Source organism: Thermobia domestica, chromosome 8 (genome assembly GCF_964235325.1).
Source record: "Thermobia domestica chromosome 8, izTheDome1.hap1.1, whole genome shotgun sequence".
NCBI lineage: Eukaryota > Metazoa > Arthropoda > Insecta > Zygentoma > Lepismatidae > Thermobia > Thermobia domestica.
Genome location: NC_137461.1, coordinates 226,598,075 through 226,616,973, shown reverse-complemented (window position 1 = coordinate 226,616,973; position 18,899 = coordinate 226,598,075). Strand labels below are relative to the sequence as shown.

Below are 18,899 nucleotides of genomic sequence, written 5' to 3'. Positions count from 1 at the left end.
CATTTTTCATTTGCTTCTTAACGCATTTGGTATATTAGCTACATCTAGATACTCATGTAAGTTTTTTTTAATTGTTTCCTTAACATTTCTATGTATTCTAATATACTACATGAAACTGAAACTTTTTTTTTAAAAAAAAAAAAGCGAGAAATAAATATAGTTCTGAAAGGGAAATAGGGATATTTATAAACAAAATTTAAAACTCGTTATCATACGTATAAACACAGAAAAAGAAATATACTCTTTTCATCTTAACTCTCACATGACTGAAGTTACTAAGTAATACTAGATTTGTGTTTATAGTGTAAGCTACTCCAAAACGATGTCATGCGACCTCCACTCCATTTTAAGTTTTATAAGAGAACCGAAATGTGAGTATAACATAAATAAATGTAAAAAAATAAATGTAACATTTAAACATATAATAATAGGAAAATTTGTTGCCGTTAATTAGAATTTAAACTACTTAAAATGACGTTTTTATATTATGCACAATAATAAATATTTACCGTAAAGTGGGTATATTTTGCACCGGTGCTACTTTGCAATTTCTTAAGTGTTCTATTCTGTTTAGTGTGAAACAACAGACTGTGTACTAAATATTTTATTATTAAGGATTGCAAATAGCAAATTTTTAAATGAATTTTCTGAAAAAATCTATCTTTATAGAAAGGAGTCAAATAACATTTTTTCTAAAATTTGCGTTATGATTTTTTCTTATTCTATAAAGGCATATAAAGTTTTATGTAGAAGGGGTAGTTGCCAAAGTTGGTACAACGGTATAAACGTCATATTAAATTATAGGTTAGGCACAAGAAATGTATCAAATTATAGATTTAAATAGCATTCCTTTAATATCTTAAGGACCGCGATGGCTCAGTGATAGATCGTTCACCTCTTGTGCCTGTGGTTCCTGGTTCGATCCCAGCTCACGCCAAGTAAACTTTGTGGTGGACAAACACCGTGTGCGTGGGTTTCCTCGGGGTTCTCCCGTTTCCTCTCACTTTCTTCATTTCATTCATTTCTCATCATCATGCTCTCCTTTAGCCTAACTGGCAAAACCGTGGGAAGTAAAACTCAAAGATTTCATTTAATTTTTCATTTAATTTTTCATTTAATATCTTAAAGCTAAAAAAATTACGCATGTCCTTTCTGATATCAAAGCTTCAAATGAAGTTGTAGTTTATGGTCAGTTTCTCTAATAAATAATACCATGCGGACAAAATCTAGTAGTATTAACCAGCGTAAGACCTACATTAGTCAGCTTAGCAGAAGCAAATTATATTTTTCTCATTTAGTTTACCAAAAATTCTTTTAAAAATTATTACATTTTAGTAAAAGTTGTGCCACTACTATTGTATTATAAAGCTATAAATATTGCCATTAAAATAATAACATGTCTTCAAACTGAATAAAAGATCCGGTCTAATACTTATTTCTGTAGTTGGACTATTTAAACATATTTTTTAAATGTTGATATTGAAAAAGGGAATTATAAGCATAGATGAGGATGCTTCTCTTGGATTTGAAAGCGAGTCAGTGATGTGTAATCACTAGGGCCCGGAAGTTGAGGAAAAATCCTCTTTTTCACAAGTGCCCGAAGACGAGGCTTAACATAATATATGTTCATTTTGGGTCATTGTAGGCTAGAAAATGGTGGATTTTATTTGCCTTTTTTTTTTTTTTTTTTTTTTGCCTTTTTCGGCATTTTCTCTTTATTGGTCTTTTTTTTTAAAAGCTTTTCGTAGGTCTTAACGTCTTTTTTGGGGGGCTTCATCTTTCGATATAAATTTACTGGCCATTAACTCGAATCACCACCACCTCTTAAACATTTTTTTCTTTAGTAAATAAAATTCAAAAGTTAAAACATTTTTCAACGACTGGACTGATAAGACCAGATCTGCAACAATTACAAGACAGATAAGGAGGCGTAACAATGTCCTTCAGCAAGGGGGAGTGAGGGGGGAAGTGTTCTTATTTCATTTTTTACTTCAGTTTGTGGAAGGACAGACCGTTAACCTACCAGAAGCTTGTATTTTTTGAGCATTCTATTAATTAAATATGTAATTCTAATGAAATTGGTTCTTATTTTTACGTCCTTTATTCCAATTTTTAGATCCTTTTTTTAAAAGATATTTTTAGGTCCTTTTTAGGCATTTTTTTAGGTCTTCAACTTCCGAGCCCTAGTAATCACTTAATATTCTACTGAGGAATACTGTAATTACAGTATGCTCATACTTTACACTCTGACACAAGTACTTAGACTGTTAGTACTTAACAATATTAATGTAGTATTGGCTAATGCCAGAAGTTGAGATGATGCATTCACTACTAATGAAATGTAAGGCAACAATAGATGTACATATGTCGAAATGCGCACCGTAAGTCGATTTCTAGTACAACGATGTTTGCCGAGAGATCACATGAATTTGTACTTGAAAGAAAACTGACGGTAGCAGTGCATATAGATGTCCCTGAACATTAAGTAGAATAGTATTCTATCTTATTGCTAACAACAGGAACGCAATACAGCTTCTTCCTTAAGTTCAGGAATGTCCACTATCTGTCAACAAACTGGAAGGACAATGAACATGTCTAAATTTCTTTGAGAATTTGTACAAAACTTTGAAAATTTTTACAAAACTTTGAGAGTTTGTACAAAACTTACACAGAGACGTTCGACATACTGATTAAATCTATGAAGAGCAATGTTCGAAACGAAAATCGTGTCAAAATTTCCTTCGAATATGAAAAATTAGCCATGCATAACTATCGATATCGATCAGGCGGAAAGGATGTAAAATGTGATCAATAAGATTGACATTTCACATTATGTAATTTTCCTGCTGATTTTAACAGCAATATAGGGTCATTTCATACTATTTTGATGGACAAACCAGTAAATTTGAGTATTGTTCCTTTATGTGATTCCTAGCGTACAAAAAGAACTCCAGTCAGATCATACGACAAGTTTTTAGACTGAGTGAATACTGCCTCAAATTTCGTTAGCCTTGACGACAACTCTAAATGGATATGTGTTTATGGGTACAATATAAACTACACGACCCTTGAAATTTTTCCCACATACGCGCACAGAAAATGCTTCATTCTAGTGCCCAATGCCACGATTACGAGACAATTTGAAATGCAATTAGTCAAACATGTTACTGAGCAGATTCTGAGTAATTCATGGCGATAATACATGGACCTATCCCACGTTCTAGAGTTTTTCGCAAGGCTTAATATACTTATTGTTCCATATGCGACTAATTCCCATAATTCTGCATCACTAGTCTTTATCTTATTCTCTGAGTTGAAATCTACCCTGAAAAATTACTGATTGGAGATCATAAAGGATTAAGGGCAAATCGTTAGGAACCTTTTTCACATTACTAAACTTCTATCCTATCACACATTCCGAAAATGAAGAAAGGTACAAATTAATGTATTTAATGTGAATATTATGATGGAATATTTTGATGGAAAGAGGATCAAATAGTTAGTATTACACTTTTTGACTCTTTTAAAAACATTGTATTTTGTTTCTGAGTAGCCTTTGTACAAACAACTTTGAAAATGCTCATAAATACTGCATAATTCAAACACGAATTAAGTTGGTATTCAATAGTAAGTGTAGTCTAATTTCAACTGTAAAATTTTATAGTTAGAAACATTAAATACTATGATAATTTATTAAAAATCAGTTGATGTATACTATGACCGTTATTACATTTTTCCAACTTGCAACGTACCCCGTCCCATAGAATAGGGGATAGAAGTGACGTTGGGTGGAAGTGAGCCGGGACAACTAAAACGGCCCTACAAAACTCACTACACTGAAATTTCAATTGACTAAAAATTATTAGGGTAATTACTTCATGATTTAGTAAGGTTAAACAAGCAAGGAAATACGAATTGAAATCACTCATTACCTATTGGGTTCATAGGTAAAATGAATATACTGATTTTAGTTTTATAGCCAAGAAAGGCTGTATATGATCCAAAAATATTTATGACAAAACTTAAAAAAATAGGTTTATATATTACAATCTCTATTCATACAACATAATTAAATATATCTGCTATTTTATATATATAATCAATGCATATAATTGGGTCACTTACCAATGAGTAAAACTGCTCATCCCTTTTACAACTCATATAGGTGCTTCAATAATCTTCTATATAATATATTTTTACCCCACCATCAAATTCTTCATAAAATATAACTATTTTTTGCGAGGAATAGAGAGAAAATTCTTTTCATGTCGTAGAATATCAATTTAACGACCATATACATACGGCAAATTGGCCAACTAGTAATAAAATCACTCAAAACGAACCATTTCTGCAATACGGAACACAAATCCACTTCACACTTGTCTAATGACGAGATCTTGTAGAAGGAACATAGCACAATAATAATTATGTAGATTATTATATAAATCGTACTCAACACTAGGCTTTCTTTTTATGATGTTTGCCTACGTTACGATAGTGTCCCTCCGAACATGACGTATCCTTCTAATTCGCTGCACAAAGATTCCTAACCAATATTCGATGTACTCCACCTGACATTTTAAGTAGCTGTGTTAACCCGTATCCGAAACAGCCACTAGCTGGCAGCGTAGTTCTATTTTCTGGCACCACAGCGCTGCCAAACTACAGTATTATCAGAAGGTCTCGAGTTCCTTCTTTTCTTTCTTTTTTTTTTTTTTTTTTATTTATAAAGAATCTTTCTCTCTTATTCTCTCTCTTTTCAAATATCGTTACAAACTGTGGTGTTTGTATACCCTATACTAAACCTGAATCCATAGAAAACAAATGTAAAAGTGCGCACATCATCCTCAGTTCTTCCCTAGGCTAAATTTATTTCTTATATTTGCTTGTTTATTCTAGATTTAATATACAGATTAATTGCAATTCGTATAATTATGGCTAAAGCAAACATGACTAAGTAACTTACGAGTATGAACTCTGAATGACACAACTAAGTAACCTTATCGTTTAGATCTTTCATTATGACACTTAGGGAAGTTAAAATGTGAGATGTGACTGAATTTTATTTATTTTTTATTTTTTTTTTATTTTTTTTGCTTCTTTTCTATTAATAAGATTTATCAAATTTAATCAACATAATGTACTCTCAATTTAAAACTCTGATAATTGACGTTTTATAGGATGTTACATTACTATGATTATAAAGGTTTGATAATATGATTAGTTCGAAATATTACAAGAAAGACTGATTTTAACTTTGTGGTGTTTAAAGAAATTTAATGAAGTTAAATTGTTAAATAAATCTTTAACATAAGGAATTTAAATAAATTAGCAATAAGCGATATAATAAACAGTTATGTTGTTTAGAATAAGACAACGCAGAACTTGTTCTTACATAAAATATTCATATTGCGTTCTTAATTTCTTATCATCAATTAGGAATACTTGGTAAAACAGAATTTGGAGTCTCCTAAAGAGGAGCTTGAAATTAGATCATCAGGAAAATTGCGTGCTCAAATATACCTGAACTATTTTAAGGCTGGAAACACTGCATTTTATTTAACAATAGTAATTCTGTGTATCATCTTATCTCAGTTCTCTTATACACTAGTACCGATCTGGATTATGTTGTGGTAAGTTTACAAGTCAGACCATAGAAATCATACAAATTAGTATTTCCAAATTAGTATTGAATCTTACTTAACTTAGTTGCCTAAGTCAATACTTAGTGCATATTTAAAAGGTTTCAGTTATTTAATAAAGAATTTAGTAGACAATATAAATAAGATCTTGTTAATAGTGACTGGATGAGCTAGGGCAAATATACCAATATTTTGGTGGGCGCTAAGTTAAGAGAAAAACATATTATAAAGATTTATTTAAATATAACTATTACAAATGTATAACTAGTTGAACGATATCACTAGTTGCAACATTAATAATGCAGAATGACAATCTAATATTGTCTAACTTAAGAATTTGAGTTAATGACAAAAATTAATTAATTTATTAGGCATCCAAGGGAGTGGAGTTTTACAGAGTCACAATGTGACACTTAGAACTTACTAATTCATTATATTTTTTATTAAACTTTTGTCAAAATTAAGTGATACTAGTTTAAGAATTTCTCTGTAAAAAAATGAAAACCAGTTAACTTTTTAGTATTATTTAGGTAGCTGCCGGTAGTTTAATAAACGAATATAATGCACAGGTACTTCTTAGACATAATCATATGACTTATAGTAAACATTTGGTCACGTGGCAGCAAACATTATGTTACAAAAATAACTCTTTCAGTTACTAAGAAGAATGGTATAGCACTTCAATCTATAGTAATGTATAAAATAAAGTTGTTATGGAATTATGTTGCTTTTGAGAGTAATATAAGTAAAATCAAATAAAGAGCAATAATTGGTATGAAACTAACAAAACTATATAAAAGTTTTCGGTTGTTTAATTTAGTAGTGAAAAGACAGTCGTTACACTAAGGCCGAGATTTCTTACAAAGCTAACTATTTGACTTATGGTTAACATACTTACCTTGAAATCAATCAATCTAAATCCAGATACTCGTGGCGTCCCAAAAATAAGTTTACAACGCGTATTTTATATTAATCATATACGGGTATTATGTTGTTCATAAATCAATGCACGCTGTGTGATACAGTTAACACTATTTTTAACACAGTTACTCGAATTTGTAAATAACTGACACGTGTTTAATCCTCTTAGCATCTTCGGAATGAATTTGCAGTTTTAACAACTGAGACTCAAAACTCAATTCCTTGTTGAGTGCTGTTACGATAAAAACTACACATTCACCATCAGAGAGCAAAATTTTCTACTTACTTTTAGCGTCAGATGTAGTTGAGGTTCCCACCTAGTAGACCTATATTATCATCAAGCGTCTGCTCGCTTTATCCAGAAATATTCCGCAGTAATCTCCTTATTCTGTCTGACAATGTTTTGTTTGAGAATAATCATCTCAATATTTTTACACTGTTGTGATGGATTGAATTGATTGAAGCAAGGCAACTATTGAATCTCTTCCTGCTTAGAATACAGAAATACTAGGAAGATATACAGTTCTCTAATCCCTTCTGACGGAACTAGTTTTAAATCCAATTTTGCGTCTTTTTTTACTATTAGAATGAAAAGATTACTGAAATCAATCATTTAAAAATGTTTGCGTTTGTTTGAATATACTTTATTTTTCTTTAAGTTTGCTAAATTATTTTGCTTAAGTATTTGTCATATAATGTGTTAGTTTTAACAGTAATACAAGTTTAAATAACAATAGTAACGTTTAAATTTACGAAACTTTCAATGTCATAATGCTGAGATTTAAATTTTTACTCACGTCAGTATACTGTTAGTAAATCTTCTATAAAATATAAATGCTAATCTCACGACTCTGTTGTATGTTATGACGTTAATAACAATGTAAACTTGTATTATGCTCTTCGACATGTTTGGTTTCCAGGGTGAATGTAGAAGAATACAGATCTATCAGAAGAGACAATAACATGGGACAATCTGGAGATACTTTACTTGATTGGTTGATGCTGAATGTAACAACGTCTGAATGTGTATATATCTTGATAGCGCTAATGGTTATTTTAGCTTTGCTCTTACTAGCTCGCTCCTTAACGTTCACTTATATGTGTATTAGATCATCTGTTGCCTTACAATATACAATGCTTAGGAAAATAATTGGTGCAACGGTACGTTTCTTTGATGTCAACACTTCAGGTAAATAAATTTTATTTTTATTTGTTGTTCACTATTGCAATTGTCATTTCTCAGACATTTTTATGTGTTCATGAGAGATGTTGATTACAAGATACATTATTTAGTGGGAAGTCACTTTTTGTATTTAGACAGTCATGACATGTACTTCAACTATAAATTTAAGTATTGAATTTGAGTGCAGAAATCCAATTCAACTTTAACAACAACAACAACAACAACAACAAAAAAAAAAAAACCCTAAATTTCAGGATAACTTGATATGACAGAGATTAGCATTGTCAGTTATGCATTGTTAGTTAATAATAGAAATAAAATGCTAAATGTAATGCAACAACATTTATATATGTTTTGTATCAAAGTTTGTTTCATAACGCTACACATTATTCATTTTCAGGACGAATATTAAACCGCTTCTCTAAAGATTTGGGAGCAGTTGATGAACTAGCTCCTCCTTTTTTAATTGAAACGATGCAGGTTAGTCTTATATCAACATTTTATTTTTCCCATCCTTTACCCGTTCTGATTTATATCAGGTGTTGTACTTCGCGGTTTAGCCTAACCTAAAACCTAACAACTTAAATCAATAAATTTCAACTTCAATATATCTTTCATTAGTTTCCTTCATTATTCAACTTCTACTATTTTCTTCTCCCATATTGTTTTTGATTAGATATACTTGCTTCTCCATAACAAAGTGGTGATTATAGATTATATTGCCTTGATTGTTGGTTTATCAGCCTATAAAAGTGCACTAGAACATAGAAGATGTTATTTATTAATTTGGTATCGTAAAGGCAAACTGATAAACTTAACACTTTAACCGAAACATGGGTCTCTGAGACCCAGTGCTAAATTTTAAAACACAATGTTACACCCTTGGTTGCTCGTGAAAGTTTAAGTTTATTTGGCTCTTTTATTCTATACTTGCATATACTATGTATATAAAAATACTTAAACAGATTTCAAAGTAAATATAATACAAAATTGGCTTATAGGTCTCTGAGACCTTGTGTTTCTCACAACGTGTTGCAGTTAAAGTGTTAAATAGAATGTATATATTTCCATGTTTCTGAATTATTCGATAGCAAAGAATAAAATGTATAAGAAACTATGAGTATGAGAGTGCGGGTTCCAGGGGAAAACTGGACTTTTACAAGCACGGCGAACAAGGTGACTGTGAAAGCCTCTTAATAAAATTCACCTAAGCCAAAATGTACATTATACATTCCATCTTCAAGAGAAAGTCCCGTAAAAGACGGACATGATAACACACAAATGGAAGCGGAAGTAAAATTGCATGTTTCGTGTCAAACATAAAAAATGTTACAGGTTGCTGTGATGTTGAGAAACAGATTATATAGGTGGTGAACGTCAAACAGTAAGTGGTAAACTGCATCTGAATATAAAACTTCAAATAAGAAAGCTTGTATTACTACTACAATCTGTAAACTGGAGATTCTTTAAGAACTTCATAGAGTATTTCAACTGAAACTGACGAAAGCTTTGCTGCACTCAATGAGAATAGATATTTCGTAAGCTGTCAAGCAGATTGCAGAAGGATACATCTAGAAAGTTAGGATGTTTTGAAAAGTAACAATGAGAAGTGAATGTTAGAAAAAGCACGTCATCTGATAAAGAAGAGGAGATACATGACGATTAATAATGACAATGCCTCATCAAAAATAGAATATGTAAAATTTTAAAAGACAATCCTGAAATACATTACAGAAGTTGAAAGAATATTCAAATACCTCGTCAGAAAACTAATTGAAAACAACGTAGTTCTGAAGAAGGAAAGAACTGAAGTAGATCGTAATGATGAAAAATGATTGAGACGCGAAAATTGGGGACTATATATATAAAGGAGATATTAAAATTGTACTTAATCGATAAACCTAAAATGAAAGAAAGTGAAAATGAAAAAGGTAAAGAAATAACAAGAAGTTGCGTACTATTAATGAGCACGAAATAGGAAAAGACAAGAAGAAGCTGGGGTTACATTAAACCTAGTAAAGAAAGCTTAAGAAGAAGTGGAAAGAATTCTAACACAAATTTATATTTAGTGTTAAGGAAATTGTTAAGTTTCCAATAAATGAAGAAGCGACACGATAATTTGACTGTATAGAAAGTTGTTCTAATCAATTATAGACCTATAAGATTTATTCCTTCAATTCACTACGTATTTACGAAAGTACTAACATTCCAATTAGAAAAACAGACTCTCCTCAGCTAAACCAAAAGAACTTGCTGGAATTGCACATAGTTGCAGCAGAGTAGATTGTATATAAATAATTAATTAACTGACACAAACACCAACCGAGCACTAAGTAATTACTCTTATATTCTGCGTTCATATAATTATAAATAAAACTTTCGATTGGTGAAAATCTCTATGCTTTTTAAAGCTCTTTAATAAAGTCTATCAAAGGTGTTTATCCAAAAGTTATAAATAATATCTACAAAAAATTCAGTGTGATAATCCAATTGCTCGACTTTACGAAGACTGTATATGACGGGGTGATGCAACTATTCAAAGTTCTTACAAACAAATTTTAATATACATTTCTACCTGTTAACTTGAAGACCAATACCTTAATGGAAAGTGAGACAACTTTCCCACCGTTCTCTTCGAAAATAAGAACTCAGAACTATAAAATATGATAGAGGAGCATAACTTGAAGATCAAAGAGATCGACTGCAAAACGATTATGGAAAATACAAAAATATAACTACTTCCTAAGAAAATAACGAATTTAAGTTGAAAATTCCTGCTTCTATTCGTGGGAGAAAAATCAATGGATGTAACATGAAAGAAGTAAGACATAACGAATAGAGTATATGACATAACGAATAGAGTACATCACAGTGGATTCGAATAAACATCTTCGTATTGAAAATGAAGTAGTGATTGCCTGAAGCATATAATTTTCAATGTGTATAATGTATTCTGTCTTGTCTGGCGTAAGAATTGCGAACATGGACACTAAAAAAATCAACAATTTTCTCGTAGCTATATGGTTATTTTATTTGTTTTGGTAAGGGCCACACGGGTTCAATTCCCCGCGTGAGTCCATGTGATTAATATCCCACGTTAAGCAATAGGTTCGTTTCTCATATTATATCACTGTCGAAAGGGACGGTAAACACTAAGAAATTTCAACAACTAACAAAGTCAGACTTACGTCTCAAGAGAATGGAGAATCATGAATCATTTGCAACGAGCCCTTTATACATGAAATTCTAATAATAGGACATGATCAGAAAATGGAGCTATGAAGCAGAATGCTTTACCGAGAACATGTTTGAAATATATGGTGGACATCATGCGGTTTGAGAATAAAGGACTTTTATTTCAGAATGTAAAGAAAGCATTTGGAAAAAAGATAATACCTATACAGGCAATCACTAAGAAAATATTGTTGAAACGTAGTTCTTCACAGGGATTTGTATCGCCCAAACCAAAGTTAGAACTGCTATATGTAACCGCATGAAATTTGACGAATCTTTTTAGAGGAGGAAAATTAATGATGATTCTAAGATTGTCGATGGGGAAACCATATGTTAAACATCTGGATGTAGTTGTTGGATTTTTTATTTATTTATTTATTTTTATTTCACATGAGTCGTTTACTTCCCAAACAGCTTTTGTCCATTTACAGAAAAATATACATCCCAAATATACTTTTAAAATGTATGACCTGCATGTTTTGTAGAACTGGGAATACTTTAGTGTGTTCAAGTGAAAAACCTGAACATCCTCTAATATTTCCAGTTCTACAAAATGCATCGATCCTATCCATACATTACGCAATAATCACGGAGAAATACTAAAGGCTGTAAAACAAAGATTGTTTGGATTGGGACCAATTGTAGGTATCCTTAGCAAACAAACAAAAAGGAGAAAATAAATGTAAATTTTAAGATTAAATATTCTGTAAAATAATAGAGTGAAATAAAAGGCACCGAAGCTCATGATATTCGGCAGATGGGTAATCTCAGACAGGTTGAATAATGTCAATGATCAAACCATACCTGCAAAGTCTCTTGCATTTAACAATGTAGCAAAATTTCTTCATCTAAAGCTGTGTGTTATTTCGAAATATCGATTAATTGATCTTTAATATTCATTATTTCGATAATATTTGATATTTTTATAATGTTTTTCTTTTGTTTTTACATCGATTAAGTTTCGATGTTTCGTCACTATCGCTTTTCTACATTTAAATCTGAATATAGCATAGTATTACCTTCATCTAGCTTTTGTTTAACTCTTCCCTACTTTTCTTAAAATTATAATTTACGTAGAAAAAAATTATCGCTTTTAATTTTTTTTCCTTTCATGTTACTGTATCCTGCTCTGTATGTTTTCATAGTGTGACTCCATAGGAGTCTGTTGTATCTATTTCAGGTAGAAACTGAATAAAAATCTGTTCGTTTAAAGTGACTGAACATTACGTTAATTAAATGTTGAATTTAGACCTAGCTAATGATGTCTTCATGAACTGGGTACAGTATTTCACGAACATATTGTATTACTTTTCTATTCTTTTCTATTGCTTTTCTACATTTAAATCTGGATATAGCATAGTATTACCTTCATCTAGCTTTTGTTTAACTCTTCCCTACTTTTCTTAAAATTATAATTTACGTAGAAAAAATTATCGCTTTTATTTTTTTTTCCTTTTCATGTTGCTGTATCTTGCTCTGTATGCTTTCATAGTGTGACTCCGTAGGAGTCAGTTGTATCTATTTCAGGTAGAAACTGAATAAAAATCTGTTCGTTTAAAGTGACTTAACATTACGTTAATTAAATGTTGAATTTAGACCTAGCTAATGATGTCTTCATGAACTGGGTACAGTATTTCACGAACATATTGTATTTCTTTTCTACTCTTTTCAAAATAGCATATACATTATAAGATAGATTGTTTTGTGCCCACCTAATTGTGTTTCATTGTAGCTATAACAGTTTTACTAAACTATGTGAGTATACTTAAAATAATAGTTTAATAGTGCAAATTTCTTTAAGTTCAAATAGTACAACTAGGACTACATTTTTTTTTTTTTTTTTTTTTTTTTGTATTTACTCCAAGTGTAACGTATCTTGTCTTTTTCTTAGGGTGGAATACAAATCATTTCCAGTTTGATTGCATTAATTTGTCTCAGCTATTGGCTTGTACTGCCAACAGTTATCTACATAGCTTTATGTCTCACAGCTCATCACTATTGCAATCCATCGGTATCCATGCTAAAGAGACTAGAAGGAATAAGTAAGTGTATATAATAACTATGAAGATAGTATAGCTTTAGCAGTACACTTAATTAGGTCGTTCATCGACTATTGGTCCGGCGTGGTTAGAAAATTATAATTGTAAAAAATAAGCTGAAAAGTGCATTGGGCCATCGTAGTTTAGAATTGTATGTTGGCCAACGTACAATTTACCGTTATTTATCCAATACTTAATCGGGCACTCTTAATCGTAATCAATTCTTTCGTAGCGGATAAGTTTGCAAATTCTCAGCAAAGCAGCCAATTACAAGGAATGGCCAACGATAGTATTGGCTAGTCTACCGTTTCCTCACTGTTAGTCCTTACTGACCGTGCCGCTAAGGAAATTCATTTTGTACCAGACACAAGATGTTTGCGTAGAGTATCCAGATTTGTAATATAAAACAAGGTACCTTAAGCTTAGGAGAATGCTGTGGCAGGATCGATGTTGCCATATTTTAAGGAGTTTTGTGCATCACAATCAAGTTGTTGATTGTTATTGTTTTCAAAATTTCTCCTCGTGAGAGGCTATAAATGCATAAGGTCACTGCCAACATTCAATTCTTAGTTTAATTTTGCATTATATTGGCTTTACAATTTTTTTCGTCATTGATGTCTGTGTTTTCCCGTCATTGCTACTATGAGTAATCTGTTAATGTAATTAACTTACTTATATCAATGTGACAATTGGCCAAATGCATCCTATTACGTCCATAGGAGCACCATATGTTCCGTAGACCTGTCTTGTTATTATTTTTCAATTTTGGCTACAGGAAAAAACAATTAAATTGAACTCATCACTTTATGGTAGCTCCTGAATGTAATAAAAATGTTAAGGCTATTACATCACATAGTACTGTTATTTATACCGCTTAATTCTTCGTCAGTCGTGTGTTTTGCGCCTGCATGGGAAAACAGATTTCTTTCTTTTCCTTTTCCATATTTGTTGATGTGAAACGTATCAGTACTACTAGTATCCCTAAACTAATAAACAGTACTTCATAAACTTCACTGAAATGCTACTCGCAAATTTGAACATTCATTTGGCACCAATTTAATAATGTAAATTAATACACAAAGAACTTTTTATATTTGAAAATTTCATTGTTATTGTCAGCAAAATATACCACTTATTTCTTCTAAAGTTGTATAATATTCTTTGCCTTTTAACCACCATAGTACCTTATCATAACCAATATGGTGTAATTTAAAATTCGAAAAGTTTAATCAAATTAGAGCACACTCAAAAGCTGAACTATCAAAAATTATATGCTTGACAAAGTAATTATGTGAAAAACCAGAAACAAGAAAGTAATTTTTCGCATAAGTGTGTACAGCCACAGAAAATATTTTGAGAGAAAAATATTATTGTGTGAGAGGAATTTGTAAAGCCATAGACAAATGAGGAAAAAGTAAAAATGTTAAAGTTAAAAAAACATTTTTGCTGTGCCTGGCTGTTTACAATAATCCGTTATGGAATAATTTACATTTTTGGGATTAACACTGAATTTATCTATTACTAAAATCACCACTCTACCTTCTAAGGCTGTCGTTGACACTCAGGCTTCCACATTTCGCTGTCTTTTCCATGCTTTATTGGTGCTTATAGATGAACCCTTATCACCATACAAAATCTCATACCATCATAAATCACCATGGCTTTCACCCATTTCAAATAGAGGAACATTATCAGTGCTCGGTGTTTCAGTTTCCAGAGTAAGCTACTTTCACTCATTCCAGGGTTCATTCTATCAAACATTTTGAAACTGAAAACAGAAAACTTCAATATTAATGTCTTAAGACATAGATTCATTGGAAACGTAACTTTTGTACACAAGGAACAAAATTTTATATACGAGAACTTATTGATCGATCCTAGTACTACTTAGTATTCCATAGTACGACACTTGAAACACACTAAACTTATCATATAATGTAAATCTAAATGTTCAGAATAACATCTTGAGATAAACATGTCACAACTCATGAGGTAAGAGTCCTTACTGATTTAAAATGATTTAACGAACTCTAACTGATCTGCTAAGAAAATGTACCTCCTCTATTCATCTCCTAAAAAAAGATCTTCCACGTCCAAGTAACTGTGTTGCGTTTTAATCAGTTTTTCACTATCTAACCTCTGAGCTTAATGAACCACACTTTTTGTATTTAAAATTACTTCTTTAAATAAAATCCTGGGTGAAATTTTACTATATCTAATTCTTTGGCCTATGTTATCAAGCATTATAGTTTGATAAAAGTAGCAACCATAGTTGCACGTAGGCTGAAGATGTCTCTATTCCAGTAAACTGTTACTCCCATAATATAGCTGACTCGCTTAGAATGTCAGTAACCCAAAACTTCTCTTATGGAATTTATATAGCATGGATATCCGAGTTTGAACTGAGTAGTGTAGTTACTTACAATTGGCAAGGTAGCAGAGCCGTTTGTTAACTATTCCCGATTATGTCCAACAATACTACACCAACCTTAACTTGAGATGCGCTTGGCATAAGCATGAACATTTTCTCCTCTTAAAAAGAATACATTTCTGCATGCGCTATAAGATCTTTCAGTGAATAAAAAATGTGTAGATGATATTCAATTCGGTATCTTCGATAGCCTTTCAATAACAGCTTAAACAACAATCTAAAGAGCTCACGATGTAAAATCCACTAAAAAGGATAACTAACTTACTCGGAAACTGTATTTACAGCTCACTGAAAATGAATAATTCGTTTTCTTAAGACCAATCATAGAGTCGTGCATTCTCCATATGAGATTCTTTTCTAAAACCCACATAAAATTAGAATTTTGTTCCTTATTGATTCATATAGGCATCTAGGATTTCAAATAGAAACATGTAGGAGCATTAGGCTTAATTGGAATATCAATCTGATCACAAGTTATTGGTACTTAAATCTACTTGTAGAAACTTAAGCGAACATGCCGAATATAGTTCTTTCTTTTCAATGAATGCCACAAAAGGAGATAAAGTAGTTAGTAAAGTGTTTGTAAAAAATGCAAACATCTTTAAGGATTGTAATCCTAAAACAAACCTTATTATTAAAAACATATAATATATTTCGTTTATTCTGTTCAACAGGTCAACCAATAATTCTTCGCCAATTGTACTATTATTATGAACTGGAAAATCACTCTTTGCGTTAGTGAGCATTACTATGTTTTGCCATTTTCTAAATGCCTATAAATTCGTAAAATGAAGTGATTTATTTTTTAGTTAACTTAAAACTATGCAAGTGGAATGTCATTGAAAGTACAATGGCTTCATCATTAATATTTTCCAAATAGAATTTTGTTCGTGTATTAATATTTAGGACTATCGGGGTTAGTGCTCGAGTACTTGCTGCTATTTCCAGTGGGAGAATATTGCAGGAGCATAGGGAAAAGAATAGTAACCTCTCATTTTAAAAACGAATGATTAGATACAGAGAAACGCTTATGAGTTGAACTTTGGAAACAGTTCAGTCTATATGGATCTCACTCAACCATACTGTTTTCGTCTGTTTTCCTCTACTCAAATCAATTTTTTTTTTTCAATGAGGGCTACCATTATTTTACCTTTTGCCCTTCATTTGTTATTTGAACTTCATGTTAAACTAAATGTGGACATTTCATAGTGACAATATTAGAAAAAGACGGCAGATATGCAACAAACAGCAAATGCTCGATTAGATAACCAACGCTCTACAAACTGAGAAACTCAAAACGATTCGTTGATTTTTTTATTGTACTGAAATTATTTCAATAACAGTGGAAAGCAAATATATTGAATTTCTCGTAAACACTTTTCTTTCTAAGGCCAAATCAAATAAATTAATTATTTAACAGATATCACGACTGTGTATATCTTTTCTCAGATACTTGAATTTTTTTCTGATTTGTCTCAGACAAAGATAACGTGTGCTTAAGTAGATTTTTGTGTAGAACAACTTGTATTGAATACAATAATAGCGTGACATAATCTAAGCAATTGTTCTGTTGCATCACGTAATATACGTGTATATAAACAGAATGGGTGGGAAAACTTCAAACCAAATAATTAGGATTCTTCAGAAAAAGGCATTTTACTGAAATAGGAGAATTATTTAAAAAAAATGATTATATTAGGTGATAACAAGTAACAAATTTGATTAGAATTGGTGTTAAAATAACACTACTACTATTCATGGTACAATTTATGAACAAAATTGCATTTGAATTAGCATTTTCAAAGGATTGCAGGATCTTCAAGGTATATTATTATGTTATGTGTTCAATTTTACAGCACGTAGCACAGTATATTCTCACTTAAACTCTACTATTCATGGACTTAGTACTGTCAGAGCCTGCAATTCGACTTCCCTTATGCAACATCAGTTCGAATCACACTGGGTAAGTATTATATATATATATATAGTCTATGGAACAACAGCAATTAATAAATGTAAGACACTATCGCAATGTCACAGAGGTAATCTAGGAATCATGTATAATATTTAAGTGCAAATCAAATTCATGTATCTGTACACTAAGTATTGATTTTTTGCGGTTTAAGTTGAAAGGTTGCTATGACCTTTAGTTTTTAGATACGGGAGATTCATTATTGCTGATGGTTATGCAGTATATATACTACTTTCTATCTTGGTTTTAGTTCCAAGTTTTGGAGTTTCGTTCATGTCGTTTCAGACGTAGATCAAGAGTTTAGTAAGTATTCGAATTCATAAATAATCCAGTACAAAACAATCATTTGAAAATATAGTTTGTACTTAATCTAAACGTCTCTTTTAGCCTAGCCAGCACAACCATGGGACGGAAAACTTAATCTAAACGTTTAAAAATTGACATTCTTCTGCACAAATAATTACTGCAACAATGCAATGCGTAACTATAAAATAGTGCGTCTTCGTTTTAAAATATTAGTGCTTTTCTCATTCCTTCTGATGACAGGTGATGAAATCTAACAGCAAAAAGTAGCCATTCTCGAGGATAAATCTGTTTTGAACTTGTATCATACTTAAAGTCGACTTGTTCGAATCCTGAAGAAAAACTCGTTGGACAGAAAAATCTCTTACAATCATCGGGAGCCGAGTTATTACGTTTGCGATACCATTATTTTTTTTTTTTTTTTTTTTTTTTTTTTTTGCAATGTCGTCTTAGCGCCAGATCAGAGGTTCTAAAAGTGAAATCTGGCAGTGGATGTAAGGTTATAGACAGGGTCGCTTTTCCGCTTAGGCACGCTACGCACGTGCCTAGGGCACAAAAGATTTGGGGGCGCGAAAATTTGGAGGGCGAAAAATGAGAAAAAATTAAAATACGCTGGTGCAGAAAACGTTATTTCCGTTCCGGTAGAGCTACCTGGTTACAAACAAACTAGATCTCAGCGGCTAATGTAAATGTGATACGTATAATTTTACTTTTGTTAATTGAAGATAGAAATTTATATTACTTGATAAATAGGAATACTTAAGGATAGTTGTCTGAGGATAACTGGGGGGTGAAAACAAACTATTAACTGTACTAATATTAGGAAAAATACGTGTTTTCTGCTATTAGCAGACAAAAGCCGAGACTGTGAAAATGATTCCTTGTGGACTTTTTAATTATAATAATTTACGAGAAACCTATAAATGCAATCTCGGTCCATTTAAAACTCAATATGATAAACTGAACATCAACATGATGAAAGAATCAAACGAAGAAAACAGCAATTATAATATACTTTTGCTGAGTTCAATGTATTATTATTGAAAACGCGTCCAATAAATTTCAATCTCATGTACATCCATGGGATTATCTTGTCACTTGCTTATTTAGCAGCAATTATCAGCGTTTGCTTGTAACCATCATGGTTGCGCAGAGTCAAGGTCACAGCAGTGGG

General features: G+C 31.5%; 2 protein-coding genes across 2 annotated transcripts in view; one reads left to right on the top strand and one right to left on the bottom strand.

Annotated features, from left to right (window-relative positions):
• LOC145692488 (ATP-binding cassette sub-family C member 4-like) overlaps positions 1-14,783 on the bottom strand; it is a 357,392-nt gene extending 342,609 nt beyond the window's left edge. Inside the window, exon 1 of the mRNA XM_081767796.1 lies at positions 14,559-14,783. The gene's annotated coding sequence lies outside the window, so the exon portion shown is untranslated. The remainder of the gene's footprint in view (positions 1-14,558) is intronic.
• The window catches only part of LOC145692485 (ATP-binding cassette subfamily C member 4-like), a 59,765-nt gene that overhangs the window by 12,287 nt on the left and 28,579 nt on the right, over positions 1-18,899 (top strand). The window contains exons 5-8 of the mRNA XM_081767793.1: positions 5,440-5,633; positions 7,484-7,724; positions 12,872-13,022; positions 17,307-17,413. Of these exons, the coding sequence (XP_081623919.1) occupies positions 5,440-5,633; positions 7,484-7,724; positions 12,872-13,022; positions 17,307-17,413 (693 nt within the window). The remainder of the gene's footprint in view (positions 1-5,439; positions 5,634-7,483; positions 7,725-12,871; positions 13,023-17,306; positions 17,414-18,899) is intronic.